The sequence below is a fragment of the Suncus etruscus genome, chromosome 12, assembly GCF_024139225.1.
Source record: "Suncus etruscus isolate mSunEtr1 chromosome 12, mSunEtr1.pri.cur, whole genome shotgun sequence".
NCBI classification, from domain to species: Eukaryota; Metazoa; Chordata; class Mammalia; order Eulipotyphla; family Soricidae; genus Suncus; species Suncus etruscus.
In genome coordinates, this window is record NC_064859.1 from 75,678,006 (window position 1) to 75,696,808 (window position 18,803).

At 44.3% G+C, this 18,803-nt stretch overlaps 1 protein-coding gene across 2 annotated transcripts in view; it reads left to right on the forward strand.

The window, feature by feature from the left end:
- The first annotated feature begins 737 nt into the window (after positions 1 to 737).
- The window catches only part of ATP6V1C2 (ATPase H+ transporting V1 subunit C2), a 71,868-nt gene continuing 53,802 nt past the window's right edge, over positions 738 to 18,803 (forward strand). For both annotated transcript variants that reach the window (XM_049784531.1, XM_049784532.1), the window contains exons 1-2: positions 738 to 866; positions 3,086 to 3,153. In XM_049784531.1, the coding sequence (XP_049640488.1) occupies positions 738 to 866; positions 3,086 to 3,153 (197 nt within the window). The remainder of the gene's footprint in view (positions 867 to 3,085; positions 3,154 to 18,803) is intronic.

The window sequence follows — 18,803 nt, forward strand, 5'->3', positions numbered from 1 at the left end:
GCATGGGAGAGTCTGGGAAGAAAGATGTGGATGTGGCCACATTTGAATGAGAGAACTAATGGACTTTAGAGGCCACAAATGCTGTACAGACATGGACCACGAAGCTGGGCAAGTTTCCCACCTCTGCAGTGTAGAAATTTGGTCCTGTGACAAAATCACTCCTGGGAGAGTCCCACGCCCCCTTATTTTACAGAGAAGTCCTCCTGACGTCCGTTTCTAATGCTTCAGAGTTGGGCAGTTAGGACTTAGGTGTGTCCAGGTGGCTTCTTGCGAAAATCCCTCCTTGACTCATTCCTACTTGGCATCCAAGAAGACAGTGGAGTGTATGGGACAGAGAAGTTTCCAGTATACTCTCAGGTCTCCACGTTTAGTGGGGAGAGTGAAAATTAAAAAAAAAAAAACACAATCAAACAAGTAGAAATCAACCCCACCCTACTTAAAACCAGGCAGAATCACCCTGCAGCTTTGGGTGTCTTCTTGCCTTACCTGAGGGCTTTCCAAATGGAGATAAGAACCTCTCTTTTTGCTTGAATGCCCTTGGAGCTTTAGAATGTAAACTGACAGGTCAAAAGAGACCAGAATGAGAAATGGGACAAGTGACAAATCCTGGAGAGGATTAATTCTGAGGATAGGGAGTGGTGAAGTAGAGATATTTGACACTTTTCTCCTCCTCTTTCAGTTTGTGTGTGTGCTGTTGTGGTTCTGGCTAGACACTGAATCAAAGAAGACTGGAAAGCATGTCGGAGTTTTGGCTAATTTCTGCCCCTGGTGATAAAGAAAATCTGCAAGCACTGGAGAGGATGAATATAGTAACCTCGAAATCCAACCTGTCTTATAACACCAAATTTGCGATTCCCGACTTCAAGGTAAAATTCCAGGAAGGAAGGAGAGAGATGATGGCTTGGGGTGTAGGGAGTCAAGGAGAAAAGAACAAAACAAATGTAGCAAAGCTGACTACTGTTGTGTGTGTGTATGTGTGTGATACACACAGACTAGAAAGCTGTAGCCTGTATATCTACCACTAAAGTTCAAAATTAATCATGATACCCATGGACTTAAGCTACAGGAAAGAACAAATAAATAGGGAGGGACTGGAGAGTTAGTGCAGCTGGTAAGTCATACACCCAGGATCAATCCCTAGCAATATATATGACCTCTGCATCCAACTAGAGTGATCTCTTAGCACAGAACGAGGAGTAGGTCCTAAGCACTGCAGGGGTAGCTCAAAAACCCAAATAAAAGCAAATAAATATAAAAGGGAGAGAACACTACAGATAGCAATGTCTAATGCTTCAAATCATGGGCAGAACCTTTTACACATTGAGTTCTGATGAATCTCCTCCCATTCTTCCTGCTCTGTCTTCTTTAAGTGTGTAATCTTGGAGCCTTGCTCTCTGGATTTAGGAGTCAGGTGGGAAATTCAATGTCCCTTTACTTTTGATCAAGTTGGAAAGGTGACAGCAAGAAATAGGTGGTGCATGCAAGTCTTAATGCTCTTACTGTGATGCGTAGAGTTCGAATGAAACAAGCATGAAACAGGAGCACAACACGGATCATTTCTTTGCAGTGCTTCATGAGACTGTAAACTTCCAATGGGGAGAAACTAGAAACTGTCTTCTAAAAGAGAGAGAGAAGGCTGGTATATAGCCCTGTGGTTAGAGCACTTATCTGTCATGTATGAAACCCTGAATTCAATCCCTGGCACTGGGAGGGGAAGCAGAGATAAATGCATTGCAGGTGGCAGTGGTAGAGGATTGATATTAATTAGCACTTCGGTCAAATTGCCTTATAATAAAATACCTTATAATAGGGAAGTCTTTTTTTTTTTTTGGTTTTTGAGTCACACCTGGCAGCCCTCAGGGGTTACTCCTGACTTTGCTCAGAAATCATTCCCAGCATAGGGGACCATATGGGAGGCTGGGATTTGAACCGCAGTCTGGTCTAGATTGGCTATACGCAAGGCAAACACCTACATCTGTGATATCTCTCTGGCCCAGGATAGTCCTTTTTTTTTTTTTTTTTTTTTGTTTTTTTTTTTTTTTTTTTTGGGCCACACCCGGTGACGCTCAGAGGTTACTCCTGGCTATGCGCTCAGAAGTCGCTCCTGGCTTGGGGGACCATATGGGACACCGGGGGATCGAACCGCGGTTCGTCCAAGGCTAGCGCAGGTAAGGCAGGCACCTTACCTCCAGCGCCACCGCCCGGCCCCAAGGATAGTCCTTTTTTAAGCAGTTTGAAGCTTGTAGTAATTTCCACACTAAGAACCATCATTTCATCATTTGAAAGGGACCTCCGTCAATGACAGTGAGTGGAAATGCTGCTTGTCCAAGCCTATCCTCTGCAGGATTATTGTTAAAAAATCTCAAAAAGTGCAGAAAAAAAGCACTGACTGGACTATCTTGAAGTAGAAGAGCTTCCAAATATAATTTCTTTTGTGTGTGTGTGTGTGGGGTTGTCCCACCCGGCAGCGCTCAAGGGTCACTCCTGGCTCTACACTCAGAAATCGCTCCTAATGGGCCCACAGAGATAGCACAGTGGTGTTTGCCTTGCAAGCAGCCGATCCAGAACCAAAGGTGGTTAGTTCGAATCCCGGTGTCCCATATGGTCCCCGTGCCTGCCAGGAGCTATTTCTGAGCAGACAGCCAGGAGTAATCCCTGAGTATCGCTGGGTGTGGCCCAAAAACAAAAAAAACAAAAAACTTATGAACGAATCCTTATGCACACTGCATATATCTTATTTTGCAATGAAGAAACAAAACAGATACAAATACAATATGTGGCCTGCGGGCCATAGTTTGAGGACCACTGGACAAGACTGCTCATAGAGAAGGCCTGAGATCAGACTTTGCTCTCCTGTGCCTTCCTTCCTCTGCAGGAATGTGGGAATGCTTCCTGTTGGCCAAAGGAAAAGTCCTCAACCCACTACATTCCCTTAAGAAGTCTTCCAGTTTCCACTTTGGCCTCTGACCAAGAACAACTAACTCAAGTTGAATGTTGTGGACGTCCTGGAAATTTTGTGGTTGAAAGGTACCCTCATTGAAAAGTGCTAGAAAACGACCCTCTAATGTTCTTACCATTTCTCTAGGTGGGGACCTTGGACTCCCTCGTCGGCCTCTCTGATGAACTGGGGAAACTTGATACCTTTGCTGAAAGGTAAACTATTTCTTATTTACTACATACAAGTGCAAATTTGACATTGCGTGTGAAGGACACAGGCCTCTTGCACTGGCCAGATCTATACTTGCCCAAATCTGATGCTAGAAGTCACTAAAAAGATTAGGCTGGTGAGAATGCGGGTCAATGGGAGCACTAGGGACACTTGTGATAGTTCTCTGTGTAAGTAGCAGGCACCATTCTATCTCTATTTAAGGAGATTGCCTACAAAATGAAAATGCCCATGACATAAGGTACTGAAACATTTGGAGACTAATTGGTGGGTGCTGTGTCTTCAGCCCTAGCCTCAGGCTTTGGCTTTGGTTTTGTGGTGAGGGACACATGAAGAAGAGTCCAGATGACAAAAGAAAATCTGTTCAGGGGCTATTATTTTTTTTTTCTCTCTTTTCTCTCTTTTGAAGCTGTGTCTTTGTAATTTCTTATGAGAGCCTTTCAGAGATAGTCTGTACAGAGACAAGCAGATATGAATCTTTTCTTTAAAATAGTTTTATGCACATGACAGCGCATGTTCTGAACTGCTTTTGTAATCATTCATCTTACAATTTTATGCTAGCACATGACAACTGCTGTTATATTGTCTTCCTTTGACATACTTTATTTCTTGAGGAGCTGGGGATCAAACCCAGATTCTCAAATATCAAGGCAAATGCTCTGCCTTACACATCTTTACCTGGCTTCCATTTTTTTGTACCTGCATGAATGGGATGATTACAAGTTGAAATGCTGCCTCAGTCTGTTTGCATGTAAAATTTTATAGATATAGCCATGCTACCTTGCCACAAACTTGTTGCTTTTCCTTTCTCATCCGTATAGTGAAATAATGGCTGCCCTTTCTTTGCTGTCATGGCAGAGCACAGAGACTCAAAATAGTGTTAGCAAATCCCAGGACATGTTTTTAAAGATATGTTTTTAAAGTCCTGGGACAGGGAAATTGATACCAAGAGCTGGAGTGCAAGATCGGGGGGAGTGGGACTGGCTTTTATCCCTGGCACATCATGGCCGCACTACCCAAGAACTTTAGTTTTGAATGGGAGTAACCCTTCAGCCACTATAGGGTGCCTTTCCCCCCAAAAAATCTCAGAAAATATGACTTGACCCTGGGTCAGAGAGGATAGCACAGGGTACATAAATGCTGTCTTACATGCTGACTCACAAGGTTTCTGTGCACAAAGCCTTAAGCACTGTTGGGACCCCATCCCTCACAAATACTGGCTTAATCCTAATTAACAACTCCTTTCTTTCTTCTTCTTAAAAAATTTTTTTTGGGCCCGGAGAGATAGCACAGCGGTGTTTGCCTTGCAAGCAGCCGATCCAGAACCAAAGGTGGTTGGTTCGAATCCCGGTGTCCCATATGGTCCCCCGTGCCTGCCAGAAGCTATTTCTGAGCAGACAGCCCTGAGCAACGCCACGTGTGGCCCAAATACCATAAAAAAAAAAAAAAAAATTTTTTTTTTTTTTCAGATTTTGTGTCACACCTTATGATGTTCAGGTAGTACACCTGGATCTGCACTTAAGAATTACTCTTTGCAGTACCTGGGAAACCATATGGGATGCCAGAAATCAAATCTGAGTCACGCATGTGCAAGGCAAGAGCCCTACTCATTGTACTATAGCTCTGGCCCCAGCTGCTCCTTTCTTGACTCTTCTGCCATAGGGATAAAAGGCCCAACAAATTGGAAGCCCACCCACTGTCCCAATTGGCTCATGCTCCAATTTTTTAATTTATTTTTATTTGCCATGCCAGAGACCTGACCCACATTTCCTTCATGCAACTTGGTTCTGAAGCTACATTCCTTACCCTGACTTAATTTTCTGAGCAGCTTGAGCTCAGGCAGGAAAAGTTTGCTGTGCTGACTTCAGAAAGGTGCCATCAGGAGAGAAAGCTCAATGGCCTCAAAACATGTCTTGCCTATGCGAGGTTCTGATTTGATCCCCAGTACCATACATAGTCTTTTTTTTTTTTTTTTTTTTTTTTTTTTTTTTTTTGGTTTTTGGTCACATCCGGCAGTGCTCAGGGGTTACTCTTGGCTCAGAAATCGCTCTTGGCAGCTCGGGGAACTATATGGGATGCTAGAATTTGAACCACTGTCCTTCTGCAATGCAAGGCAAACACTATCTCCATGCTATCTCTCTGGCACCATATATGGTCTTCTGAGCACCGTCAGGAGTAACTTCTTTTTCAGAGCCAGAAACAACCACTGAGAACTGCCAGGTGTGGCTCAAAACCCAGACAGACAGACACAACATATCCTCCTCCTAAAAAACAGAAGGCTGACTTCCCAGACACTCTGCTTTCTATCTTTCTAGAACTTTCTTTTTTTTTTTTTTTTTTTTTTTTTTTTTTTTGGTTTTTGGGCCACACCCTGTGACGCTCAGGGGTTACTCCTGGCTATGCGCTCAGAAGTTGCTCCTGGCTTCTTGGGGGACCATATGGGATGCCGGGGGATCGAACCGTGGTCCGTCCTAGGCTAGCGCAGGCAAGGCAGGCACCTTACCTCCAGCGCCACCGCCCGGCCCTTTCTAGAACTTTCTGCAGCACCAAATGCATCTTCTTGCTAGTCTTTAAACTTGTCTTATTCATTAAAATGAAAGGTGACTCCATAAGTCCTAAAATTCTGTGATTGTGGATTACTATTTTTACTTCAATATTTTTTTCTTTTTAATTTCAGTAAGGTTTCTTGGCTACCTCTTTGTTGCCTGGGTTGATCATGCTGGTAATATAGTATAGTTTGAAGAAATAATACAGGGGTGGAGAGATAGTACAGCTGGTAACTCACTTGCTTCGTAGACAGTCTATCTGGGTTCAATACCCAACACTGCATTTGGTCCCTATGTCCCCCCAGGATTGAGTCCTGAACACAAAGCCTAAAGTAAATCTGAGCATATAGCAAGGTGTGGCCCAAAAATCAAACAGAAGAAATAAAGCAGAGGTCAGGGATGTGGCTCTACAGTAGAGCATTTGCCCTTATTTGTTTGAGGCTCTGAGTGCCACTAGAAGGAAGGAAGGGAGGGAGGGAGAAGGCAAGAGAAGGAGGGAGGGAGGGAGAAGAAAGGGAGGGAGGGAGAGAGGGAGGGAGGGAGGGAGGAAGAAGGAAGGAAGGAAGGAAGAAGGAAGGAAGGAAGGAAGGAAAGGAAGGAAGGAAGGAAGGAAGGAAGGTAAAGAAGGAGTTAGTGAGGGAGGAAGGAAGATTACATATCAATGTACAAACTAACAAGGTTAAGATTGTAATTGCGAGAAAGGTAGGACCTGTATAACAAGATCTTTTAAATTTTGTTTAAACAATTTAATTTAAATTAATTTTTAAACAGGTTATTGATGGATTGATTGATTGATTGGTTTTTGGGTCATACCCAGTGATGCTCAGGGGTTACTCCTGGCTCTGTGCTCAGAAATTGCTCCTGGCACGCTCGAGGGAACCATATGGGATGCCAGGAATCAAACTCAGGTCCATCTTGGGTTGGCTGCATGCAAGGCAAATGCCCTACCGCTGTGTTATCTCTCCGCCCCAAATTTATTTTTATTATTTAATTTATTTTGTGGATTTTTTTTTTTAGGGGGAGCACACCTGGCAGTGCTTGGGGCTATTTCTAGCTCTGCTCCAGGATGGGTTGTTCCTGGCAGAATTCAAGGAACTGCATTATGATGCAGATTGAACTCAGACTCAGTCTATTAATCCATCTCTCTGGTCTTAAAATTATTTTAAATCATTTTATTTAAGTTATTTAATAATATAAATGGTTGAGATCAAATCCAGCGCCTTACACATGCAAGTACTCCACCATCGAGCTACCGACAGTTACTTTGAGTAACTGAGTAACTCAATTACTCAGTTACCTTAAGTCCAACAGTTACTTTGGGGGTTTGGGGGTACTCATCCAGCTGTACATAGGGACTACTTCGGATTCAGGCTGCCAGTACTCAGGGAATTTTACAGTGCTAGGGCTGGAATCTGGGCATACACTCAGCCCTTGGAGCTATTTTTCTGGGCACTGAAGTTTTGTGTTGATGTTACTGGTTTCTTTCCTGTTTTACTTTTTTTGGTTTTGTTTTATTATATTTTAGTTTTTAATTTTGGGGATCAAGGGCACATCCTGCTGTGCTCAGGGCTTACTTCTCTCTTTGTACTCATGGCTAGCTCCTGGCTGTGCTCAGGGCTACATTTATGGAGCCATGTACCAAGCGTAGGTCAGCTGTATGCAACGCCAATTCCTTACCTGGTGTATTATCTCTCTGGCCCTCCAAGGTTTTTTGTTGTTGTGTTGTTTTTTTATAAGTCTGGTGTGGTAAAAATGAAAACCTACTGTGGATTGCTTTAATTTTCCTTGTGTCTATATATTCTTACAAACTTTCCTATTAGGTAAAAAAAATATTAGGATGTGGTCTTAGCACAGACCAGATTCTCAGTTTCAACACTATTCTAGATCTTGGATATTGGCATCAAAGAATCAGCTGCTCTCAGAACCATGAGTCTCTCTCAAGTCCTCTGCAATGCTCTCTGTGCCCTTTGGGAAGTACTCGCGTGTTTTTAGGTAAATAATGCCAGCTGGGCTTGTAACCGAGGCAGCAGAAACCTGCCCGCACTGCTTCTGGCCAGGCCAGCAGAGAAGGCCCCAGAGTTTTCAAGGTGTATTGTTTCCATATCCTTTTATTATTTATTTACTTGGGGGCACTAAGTGTTTTTCCGTGTAGCTGCAAGGCAGGTTTTGCCCTTACCACCACTTTCCCTTCGTTTTTGACTTCCTCATCTATATACCCCTTGCTAATTTATTCTGTATTTATACTGGAAATTCATGGGCATTTGGGAAACATGATTTTATCTTTAAGCTACCTCCCTCCCTCACCCGTGGTTGTGTTCTTTTCGTGGGGGACACACCTGACTCTGCTTATGGTCTATGGCTAACTTGGTGTTAAAGGGACCACGTAGTGCCAGGGATTAAACCTGCACCTAGCATGTAAAAGATGATCACTAACTCTGGGCTACCCCAGGCCTCCTTGCACCCCTCCTCCCTCCCATACACACTTTTATTAATTAGCTTTTGGGCCACACACAGCAGTTTTTAAGGTTTACTCTTGGCTCTGTGCTCAGGAATCAGTCCTGTCAGAACTAGGAGTATGTAGGTGCTAAAGATTGAATCGGGGTCAGCCACAGGCGAGACAAGCAATTTCAACCCTGTTCTTTCTCCCTGGCCTGGTCCTTTCTTCCCCTTCCAAAAATGCTCTTCAGGGGCTGCAGCGATAGCTCACCTGGTAGGGCATTTTTGCCTTGCATGTGGCCAATCCAGGTTTGCTCTCCAGCATCCCATATGGTCCCCTGGGCCTGCCAGGAGTAATTTCTTTTCTTTTCTTTTCTTTTCTTTTCTTTTCTTTTCTTTTCTTTTCTTTTCTTTTCTTTTCTTTTCTTTTCTTTTCTTTTCTTTTCTTTTCTTTCTTTTCTTTTCTTTTCTTTTCTTTTCTTTTCTTTTCTTTTCTTTTCTTTATTTTATTTTATTTTTTTGAGGGGAGGATCACACCCGGCGGTGCTCAGGGGTTACTCCTGACTGTCTGCTCAGAAATAGCTCCTGGCAGGCACGAGGGACCATATGGAACACCGGGATTTGAACCAACCACCTTTGGTCCTGGATCGGCTGCTTGCAAGGCAAACGCCGCTGTGCCATCTCTCGGGCCCGCCAGGAGTAATTTCTGAGCACAGAGTCAGAAGTGACTCCTGAGAGCTGCTGGGTGTAGCCCCAAAACAACACCCCCCCAAATAACAAAACAAAAAATGCTCTTCATAATTGTACTTATTAATTTTATGTGGTGCTGAGGATTAGACCCAGAATCATCAGCAAAGTGAGTGCCCCACTGCCAAGCCCCATCCCAATACTTTTTGTTTATTTTGGGGCCACACCTGGTGGCACTCAGGGATTACTCCTGGCTATGCACTCAGAAATTACTTCTGGGGGCCGGGGGCGGTGGCGCTAAGGTAAGGTGCCTGCCTTGACTGCGCTAGCCTTGGACGGAACGCGGTTCGATCCCCCGGTGTCCCATATGGTCCCCCAAGCCAGGAGCAACTTCTGAGCGCATAGCCAGGATTAACCCTGAGCGTCACTGGGTGTGGCCCAAAAACCAAAAAAAAAACAAAACAAAACAGAAATTACTTCTGGCAGCCTCAGGGAATCATATGGAAATTCTGGGGATCAAGCCCCGTCCTTTCCTCATTGGCAAGGCAAAAGCCCTACCACTGTGCTATCACTCAGGCCCCATCCCCAGCACTTTTATAGTATCTTAACTGTGTTGTGATTCAGGTTGAATTATTGCAGTTCATAAGTCCTTGAGCCTTCAGCTAGAACTTCATCTGGAGCTAGAACCTTCCACACACTGTTGGTCACTGTCCTTTATTCCAGATCACCTTATCTGGCATGTAGAATAGCTGCTCTCTTACCCACATGGTTCCATGGAGTTGACCAAGGGCTGACTGATCCAAGATTACTTTTCTGAGAGTGAATGTCTGCTTAGCATTGCAGCTCTAGGGAGCAGGTCCTCCTAAGGACATTCTGAAGAGAAGAAAATTATCATTTGTCATAGTTACCCAAGATCCCCTTCTCTGTTACTCCAAGAATGTCCTTTGTGCCATTAGACAAATATTAGTTGAATTGCTTATGCTGTTTGCTGTCTGGACTCCACTCAGGTGCTTGTCACTCAGACACTGCATGTCTACTATTTTTCTTGCCTTCTCGTAAATGACTTTTGAATCCTTGCCTGTGCGTCAATGGGGCTTTCCAAGCTTCCCCAGCCCTAGTGTTTGGGATCTGCCAATTATCCTATCCAGAGACAGCTAAGGGCACTCCTCCTCAGAGCACTGCCATTTCTACAGCAGCTTTGTACTTTTACTTGGGGGAGCCTTGGCTAATATCTCTGTCCCCCGTTAGACTGTGGCTATGTACATAATCAAAATCCTAAGAACTAACTGAAGAAATGGAAGAAAAAAACCTTTTCCTATTCTGTACAAGGAAACAGGTTGGCCAGAGAGAAGCTTTTAGAGCAGGGTGGATTGGGGCAGAGACTCCAGGCCTGACCTAAAATAAAATAGTCTGTTTGTGCCATTCTGCCTCCAATCAATTCAAGGCCCAGTAAGACTTAGTGCCCTGTCACTTTTGTTGTTCTTTTGGTTTGGTTTTGTTTGTGAATCAAACCCAGTGATGCTTGGGGGCTACTCCTGGCCTGGTTCTTGAGGAAACATTGATGCTGGGCATTAAACCTGGAGCTTCCACACACAAACATTCACTCCAGCCCTTTCAGACATATCTCCAGACCCAATATCCTGAGTTTTATATGAAATAATTTAAAAAGTGGGTTTTCTCCTTCTCTTCTATCCTCCCAGCATTCACCCACCATCAATCATTGCCATTTTTTATGATAAAACTTTATGGTCCTTGAAAATATAGACATTAGAGTTGCTGGTGTGGTAGTCATTTGCTCAGATAATTATTCTTGACATTAAGAAAAAAGTCTTGGGGCCGGGCGGTGGCGCTAGAGGTAAGGTGCCTGCCTTGCCTGCGCTAGCGCTAGCCTTGGACAGATCGCGGTTCTATCCCCCGGTGTCCCATATGGTCCCCCAAGCCAGGAGGGACTTCTGAGCGCATAGCCAGGAGTAATCCCTGAGCGTCACTGGGTGTGGCCCAAAAACCAAAAAAAAAAAAAAAAAGTCTAGGGGCCTGGAGAGATAGCACAGCAGCGTTTGCCTTGCTAGCAGCCCATCCAGGACCAAAGGTGGTTGGTTTGAATCCCAGTGTCCCATATGGTCCCCTGTGCCTGCCAGGAGCTATTTCTGAGCAGACAGCCAGGAGTAACCCCTGAGCACCACCGGCTGTGGCCCAAAAACCAAAAACCAAAAAAAAAAAAAAAAAGTCTAATATACTTAGACTTTAAAAAAATCAAATGGCAGGCTGGAGAGATAGCATGAAAGTAGGGCATTTGCCTTGCATGCCGAAGGATGGTGGTTCAAATCTCGGCATCCCATGTGGTCCCCCGAGCCTGCCAGGAACAATTTCTGAGTGAAGAGCCAGGAGTAAACCCTGAGCACTTACAGCAAAAACCAAAACTAAAAAACAAACAAACAAACAAACAAATGGCATATAGAAGTGCAAAAAAACACAAAAAGTCTCACTTTATCCCCAGTCCCTTTCCTCAAAGCAAGGGAGCCAGTAGTGGGGTTTCCTATGGTTCTTCCCATCGTGAAATAAAATAAACCAAAAGAAACAAACACACACATACACACATTCATGATTCAGCCCAAATATTTACACATTGTGAAGTATTTCGTTTGAGATACTTACTATGCACTGATTTTTAAAATATGTTAAGTTCCTGGGGCAGAAATTCACACCTCGATAATGCAAAGATCCTGTTGATAATTTCTTTGGAATAACTGGCAGGAAGAGGTGGGTGGGTATCAGATTTTATTTTTTTGGTTTATGGATCACACCCGGCAGCACTCAGGGGTTACTACTGACTCTATGCTCAGAAATCGCTCCTGGCAGGCTCAGGGGACCATATGGGGTGCCGGGATTTGAACCACCGTCCATGCTATCTCTCCGGCCCGTAGATTTTTTTTCATTACATTATTTTTTTAGTTTTTTAGTTTTTGGGTCACACCCGGCGGTGCTCAGTGGTTACTCCAGACTCTATGCTCAGAAATCGCTCCTGGCAGGCTCAGGGGACCATATGGGACCACCGGGATTCGAACCAACCACCCTTTGGTCCTGGATCGGCTGCTTGCAAGGCAAACGCCGCTTGTGCCATCTCTCCGGGTCCTCATTACATTATTTTTATTTAATTTATTGCAGATATACAGATACAAAGTTATTTTTTTGTTTTGTTTTGTTGGGGTTTTTTGAGGGGGGGCCACACCCGTTTTATGCTCAGGGGTTACTCCTGGCTAGGAGCTCAGAAATTGCCCCTGGCTTGGGGGGACCATATGGAACGCCGGGGGATCAAACCACGGTCCTTCCTTGGCTAGTGCTTGCAAGGCCTTACCTTACCTTACCTTACCTTACCTCTTGCGCCACCCGCCAGCCCCACAAAGCCACAAAGTTGTTTATAATTGATTTTCAGTCATACAATGTTCCAACACCTGTTCCTTCACCAGTGTACATTTCCTGCTACCAATGTCCCAGTTTCCCTCTCCACTTCCCAGCTTGCCTCTATGGTGAGCAATTTCCCCCCCCCCCCCCTCTCTCTCTCCTCTTTCCTCTTTAGACACTTTCGTTTGCAATAGTGTTCCTGAGAGGGTATCATGCATATCACTTTACACCCAGTTTTTGTCCAGACTGATCATTCTCAACTATCATTACCATAGTGGTCCCTTCTCTGCCCTAACTGCACTCCCTGCTATTTGTGGCAAATTTCCTACGAGGTCACAGCCTTCCTGGCCCTTGTTTCTATTGTCTTTGGGTATTATTCTAATACTATGCTTGTTTATGTCCTGCAAATAAGTGTTATCATTCTATATCTATCCTTCTCCCTCTCAGTATGATACATACTTCCCATGTCTGTAAGATCCAGGTGGGCTTTTACATTAAAAGGAAAATATTTAAAGACATGAGGAAGATGGAGAAATGCCTTTGTTATGGATTAATAGCTGGGTGTCATCTTAATACATGTCCATCTATATATAAACAAATTTCACTACTTCACTTTTCCTAACAGCTGCATAGTATTCCATTGTGTAGATGTACCAGTTTCTTTATCCACTCTGTTCTTGAGTACTTGAGTTGTTTCCAGTTTCTGGTTATTGTAAAGAGAGTTTCAACTGAACATAGACATTGCATTTTTGGGCCTCATTGGTATATTTCCAGGAGTGGTATTGCTGGGTCCAAAGGAGGCTCAATTTCTAGTTTTTTTGAGGAATATCCATGTTGTTTTCCAAAAGGATTGGACCAGCCGACATTCCACCAGCAGTAAATAAGAGTCCTTTGCTCCTTGCATCCATGTAGCACTGGTTGGTCTTATTCTTTTTGATGTGTGCCAGTCTCTGTGGCGTGATATGGTACCTCTTTGTTGTTTTGATTTGCATCTCCCTTATGATTAGTCATGTGGAGTATTTTTTCATATGCCTTTTGGCTATTTATATTTCTTCTTTAAGGAAGTTCCTGTTCATCTCTTCTCCCCGTTTTTTTGAGGAGGTTGGGTTGGAAGTTTTTTCTTCTTCCTTTTTTTGGGGGGGGTTGGGCCACACTCAAAACTCAGGGGTTACTCCTGGCTGTGCACTCAGAAACCACTCATGGCAGGCTCAGGCATGGGAGGGATGTAACTATATGATATGCCAGGAATTGAACCCTGATCGGCCACATGCAAGATAACTGCCCTATCCACTGTGCTATCGCCTTGGCTCAAGTTTTTCTTTTTAAGCTCTACCAGTGCTTTATGTACCTTGAAATTAACTTCTTAGATGGGTATTGGAGAAATAGTTTATCTTATTCTATGTATAGTCTTTGTATTCTGGTTATCGTTTCCTTTGAGGTTCAGAAGCTTTTTAGTTTAATGTAGTTTCATTTGTTTATCTTTATTTTCACTTGCTTGGTCAGTGGTGTTTCATCCTTGAAGATACCTTTAGCTCAGTGTTATAGAGAGTTACGCCTATATATATCCTCTATACACCTTCTAGACTCAAGTATATGTTAAAGTCTTTAATTAAATTTTTTGAGGGGTTTTGGGTCAAACCCAGCAGCGCTCAGGGGTTACTCCTGGCTCTATGCTCAGAAATTGCTCCTGGCAGGCTCAGGGGATTCTAACCACCTTCCTGCTGAATGTAAGACAAATGCCCTACATCCATGCTATCTCTCCAGCCCCCTTTAATTAATTACTTTTTTGTTTGTTTGTTTTTGGGCCACACCTGGTGGTGCTCAGGAGTTACTCTGGCTGTCTGCTCAGAAACAGCTCCTGGCAGGCACGGGGGACCATATGGGACACCGGGATGCGAACCAACCACCTTACGTCCTGGATTGGCTGCTTGCAAGGCAAACGCCGCTGTGCTATCTCTCCAGGCCCCTAATTAATTTTTAATTAAATTTTGGGAAAAGCATTAGAAAGAGGTCTCGGGCCCGGAGAGATAGCACAGCGGCATTTGCCTTGCAAGCAGCTGATCCATGACCAAAGGTGGTTGGTTCGAATCCCGGTATCCCATATGGTTCCCCGTGCCTGCCAGGAACTGTTTCTGAGCAGACAGACAGGAGTGACCCGTGAGCATCGCCGGGTGTGGCCCAAAAACCAAAAAAAAAAAAAAAAAGAAAGAGGTCTGAGTTCATTATTTTGCATGTAGCTGGTTAGTTTTCCTACCACCACTTGTTGTTTCACTCTTTTATACTTTTTTGTTCCTTTATCAAAGATTAACTGACTATACCTGAGGATTTGTCTCAGGATATTCGATTCTATTCCATTGACCTGAGGGTTTGTCTTTATTCCAATATCATTCTCTTCTAATTACTACCACTTTGTAGAAAAATGTGAAGTTGGAGAAAGTGATGCCTCCCATCTTATTTCCAAGAATTGCTGTAGCTACTCAGGGGGATTTTCTTATTTTGAGTGGGATTTTTCCCCTACTAGCTGCATTTTTTTATACTTTTTTTTCAACTGAACAAATTATCCATTTATTTTTATATATCAAGTCAGTTCTCTGGGGCTACTCCTGGCTTGGTTCCCCAGGGGTTGGACCCAGAGGTGCTGGGAATGGAACCAGAGGTTCCTGCATTCAAAGCTTATACATCAAATCTTTGAGCTATTTTTCTAGAAATTTATCAATTTCATTAGTTTCCCAAGTTGTTTTTGCAAAGTTTACTAATATACATATTTTCATATAGTTTTGTAATGTCTGCTAATTTTTAATTTGGAGGGACATACCTGGTGATGCTTAGGGGGTCTCTTGACAAAACTCAGGGGACCATGCAATGCCAGGGATGAAACCAAGCCTTTTAAAATTGGTGGGGGGGGGGGCAGAGTGATAGCACAGCAGGAAGGCATTTTCCCTGAACATGGCTGACCTGGGTTCAATCCTCCTCAGCATCACATATGGTCTCCCGAGCACCACCAGGAATAACCCTTGAGTGCAGAGGCAGGAGTAATGCCTGAGCATCACCAGGTGTGACCCCCAAACAAACAAATTTAAATAACCACAATATATGGATTTTGAAAGTTGTTGATAGTTGAGTTTTAGTTATACAATGTTCTAATTTTCCACCACCAGTTTCCCTCGTTCCACCCTTCTAGCCAGCATCTATGGCACTTCTCTCTCTGTTTCTCTCTCTCTGTTTCTCTCTCTCTGTTTCTCTCTCTCTCTCTTTCTCTCTACACACACACACACACACAGACACACACACACACACACACACACACACACACACACTCCCTTCCATTTTTCTTTTAGACACTGTGGCTTTGCAATAATGTTACTGAAGGAGTACCATGCATATCAATTTACCTCCTTTCTGCAGAGTCATTATTTTCAACTATAATTGTCATGATGGTCCCTTCTCTGCCCTAACTGTACTTCTTCCCCCTCATTTTCTATTGTAAACCCAATCCTCTTGCACGCAGTACATGACCTCAGCCTTATGAGCTTCCTCACTTACTTGTGTCTCATTTCTACCCAGGGACTTGTCCACTTCACACTTTAGGAGAAACAGCTTTTTCTCTCTCAGCTTTCTAAGTCACTTTTATCACTTTGGATTTCTTGGGGTTTTTTTGTTTGTTTGCTTGTTTGTTTGTTTGTTTGTTCTTCGGGGTTTGGGGCCACACCCGGCGGTGCTCAGGGGTTACTCCTGGCTGTCTGCTCAGAAATAGCTCCTGGCAGGCACGGGGGACCATATGGGACACCGGGATTCGAACCAACCACCTTAGGTCCTGGATCGGCTGCTTGCAAGGCAAACACCACTGTGCTATCTCTCCGGGCCCAAAACAAAGTTCTCTATGTTTTTTTTTCTTTTGGGGCCACACCAGCGATGCTCAGGGGTTACTCCTGGCAGGCACGGGGGACCATATGGGGGATTTCTAACTTTATTTGTTTTTGTTTCTGGACCCACCCATTGACACTAAGGGGTTACTCTTGGCTATGCACTCAGAAATTGCTCCTGGCTTAAGGGACCATATGGGACGCTGGGGTATCGAACCGTGATCTGTCTTAGGCTAGGGCTTGCAAGGCAGACACCTTACCTCTAGTGCCACCGCTCCGGCCTCGAGGATTTCTAACTTTAAATTTCTGCCACTGATCCTGCTTTCCTTCCTCGTGCTTTAATGGGGTCTCTGTTCCATTTCCTCTTTGCTTCAGTCAGTAACACTCACAGCAGAGTTTTTTTCTTGAAGATTACAATACTTTGATACATGCTCTTTTCAAGATCATTCCCTCCATCCTAGATATTTTGCACATGTTTAATGTCCTTTTCTTTTTTTTCTTTTTTTTTTTTTTGGTTTTTGGGCCACACCCGGTGATGCTCAGGGGTTACTCCTGGCTGTCTGCTCAGAAATAGCTCCTGGCAGGCACGGGGGACCATATGGGACACCGGGATTCGAACCAACCACTTTTGGTCCTGGGTTGGCTGCTTGCAAGGCAAACGCCGCTGTGCAATCTCTCCGGGCCCATGATGTCCTTTTCTTTATCTAGTGAAGGCTTCTGTTTATGTTTCTCACTGATTCTGTCACTTGGTTGCCTGGGAAAGTACTACTTCCTTTGGGAATTTGCAAGCCCATCTCTTGCTGCTTAGAGAAAACACTCGGATCCTTCAGGTGGGTGGATTCTATTTTCATTAGCTAGCATCACTCTTGGACAACACTGGCAGTGATTTTTTTCAGATCTGTGGCAGCCTGAAAGTTTGTGTACTTGCTACTCTTTGCTCCCCAAACACATCCAGGCCTTTGTGAGCTGTTTACTGTGAGGGTCGCCATTGGGCATTTGTTCCGAGGAGCTTCTGTTTGGATTTTTATCTTGAGTTTCTGTCCTATTGAGGTGGATGCTTCCCTGTGTCAGTAACTTCTGCTTCTCCCTCATCCATTGTGTGTCAGGCCCTGAAAGAGGTGCTTCTATTTCTCCTTTTGTTCCCCTAAATTGTTGGAGAGCTCAGAGTAAGAGTGTGTGTGTATGTGTGTGTGTGTGTGTGTGTGTGTGTGTGTGTGTGTGTGTGTGTGTGTGTGTGTGTGTGTGTTAGGCCTCGCCTCATCAGCCTGCTTCTTCCTGTCCTTGCTCCCAGGCTTTCTCTCATGCCTCACAGCCTTTAGCTCCATTTGCTGGCCCTATGGGTTTAGAGTCTGTTTCATTTAAAGCCGGTAGATACTGAAGACCCATGCCCCATCTGTCCATCCTGGCTGCTCCACCAAACCATAAGCAGGGACAGAATAAATGTGAGTCGCTATTTCACGCCAACATGCAGGAGGAAGGGCTGCACTGAGACAGGGTGGTGAGCACAGAACTGGAGCCCGCTCCGTGCTTTCACGGCCACAGGGGTTCTCTTCACACCACAAGTGGAGGCAACCACTTAGACTTTCCTTTTTCTCAAGAGTCTAGAGGGCTTCAGTAAGGCTGTTAAAGCTAACTTTATTGGACTAACATTGCATCACCCCAGTAGGCAAGGCTGGGTGTGTGGCACTTTAACTTTGCACCTGTGTCTGCCACCTGACATTTATTTCCACTTGAAAGTCTATCCTTCCCCTCTAAGTGTCCCCATTTCCCCCAGTGTATCCACTCACCTTCCATTCTGGTCACTGCAAATTCAATCTGAGAGTTTAACAGTTTGTTTTTTTTTGAGGGGGGGGTCACACCTGGCAGCGCTCAGGGGTTACTCCTGGCTCTATGCTCAGAAATAGCTCCTGGCAGGCTCGGGGGATCATATGGGATGCCGGGATTTGAACCACCATTCTTCTGCACGCAAGGCAAACACCTTACTTCCATGCTATCTCTCCAGATCCAACAGTTGTTTTTGTTTGCTTGTTTGTTTTTTGGTTTTGGTCCACACTCAGCAGTGCTCAGGGGCTACTCTTGGCTCTGCACTCAGAAATTGTTCCTGGCAGGCTTAGGGTACCAAATGGGCTGCTGGATATTGAATTTGAGTCCATCCTGTATAGGCCGTGTACAAGGCAAACACCTTACCACTGTGCTATGGCTCTGGCCCTAACAGTTGGTTTCCATGGTTTTACTTAGCTCATGTGTTTGTTTTTCTCTATGTACAACATGTGACTGAAGTCATTTTGGGGGGGGCACACCTGGTGACACTTAGGGGTTACTCCTGACTATGTGCTCAGGAATTGCTCTTGGCCTGGGGAACCAAATGCGACGCCAGAGGATTGAACCTTGGTCTGGGTTCAATTGAACCTGGGTCAGCTGCATGCAAGGCAAATGCCCTACTGTTGCGCTATCGCTCCGGCCCAACTGAAGTCATTTTTATTTCACTTAGCATAAAGCCATTTAATTTGATCCATATTGTGCAAATGACATGTCTTTTCCCTAGGTGAGTAGTACATATCTACATAGTATAAATACACATACGTAATACATATGTATGGCATATGTATGTCACATCATCTCTATTTCATCTTTGGTGGGAAAGTGGGGGACAGCTAGTGGTGCTCAGCACTATTTTAGACTGTGCTCTGGAATGACTTCATA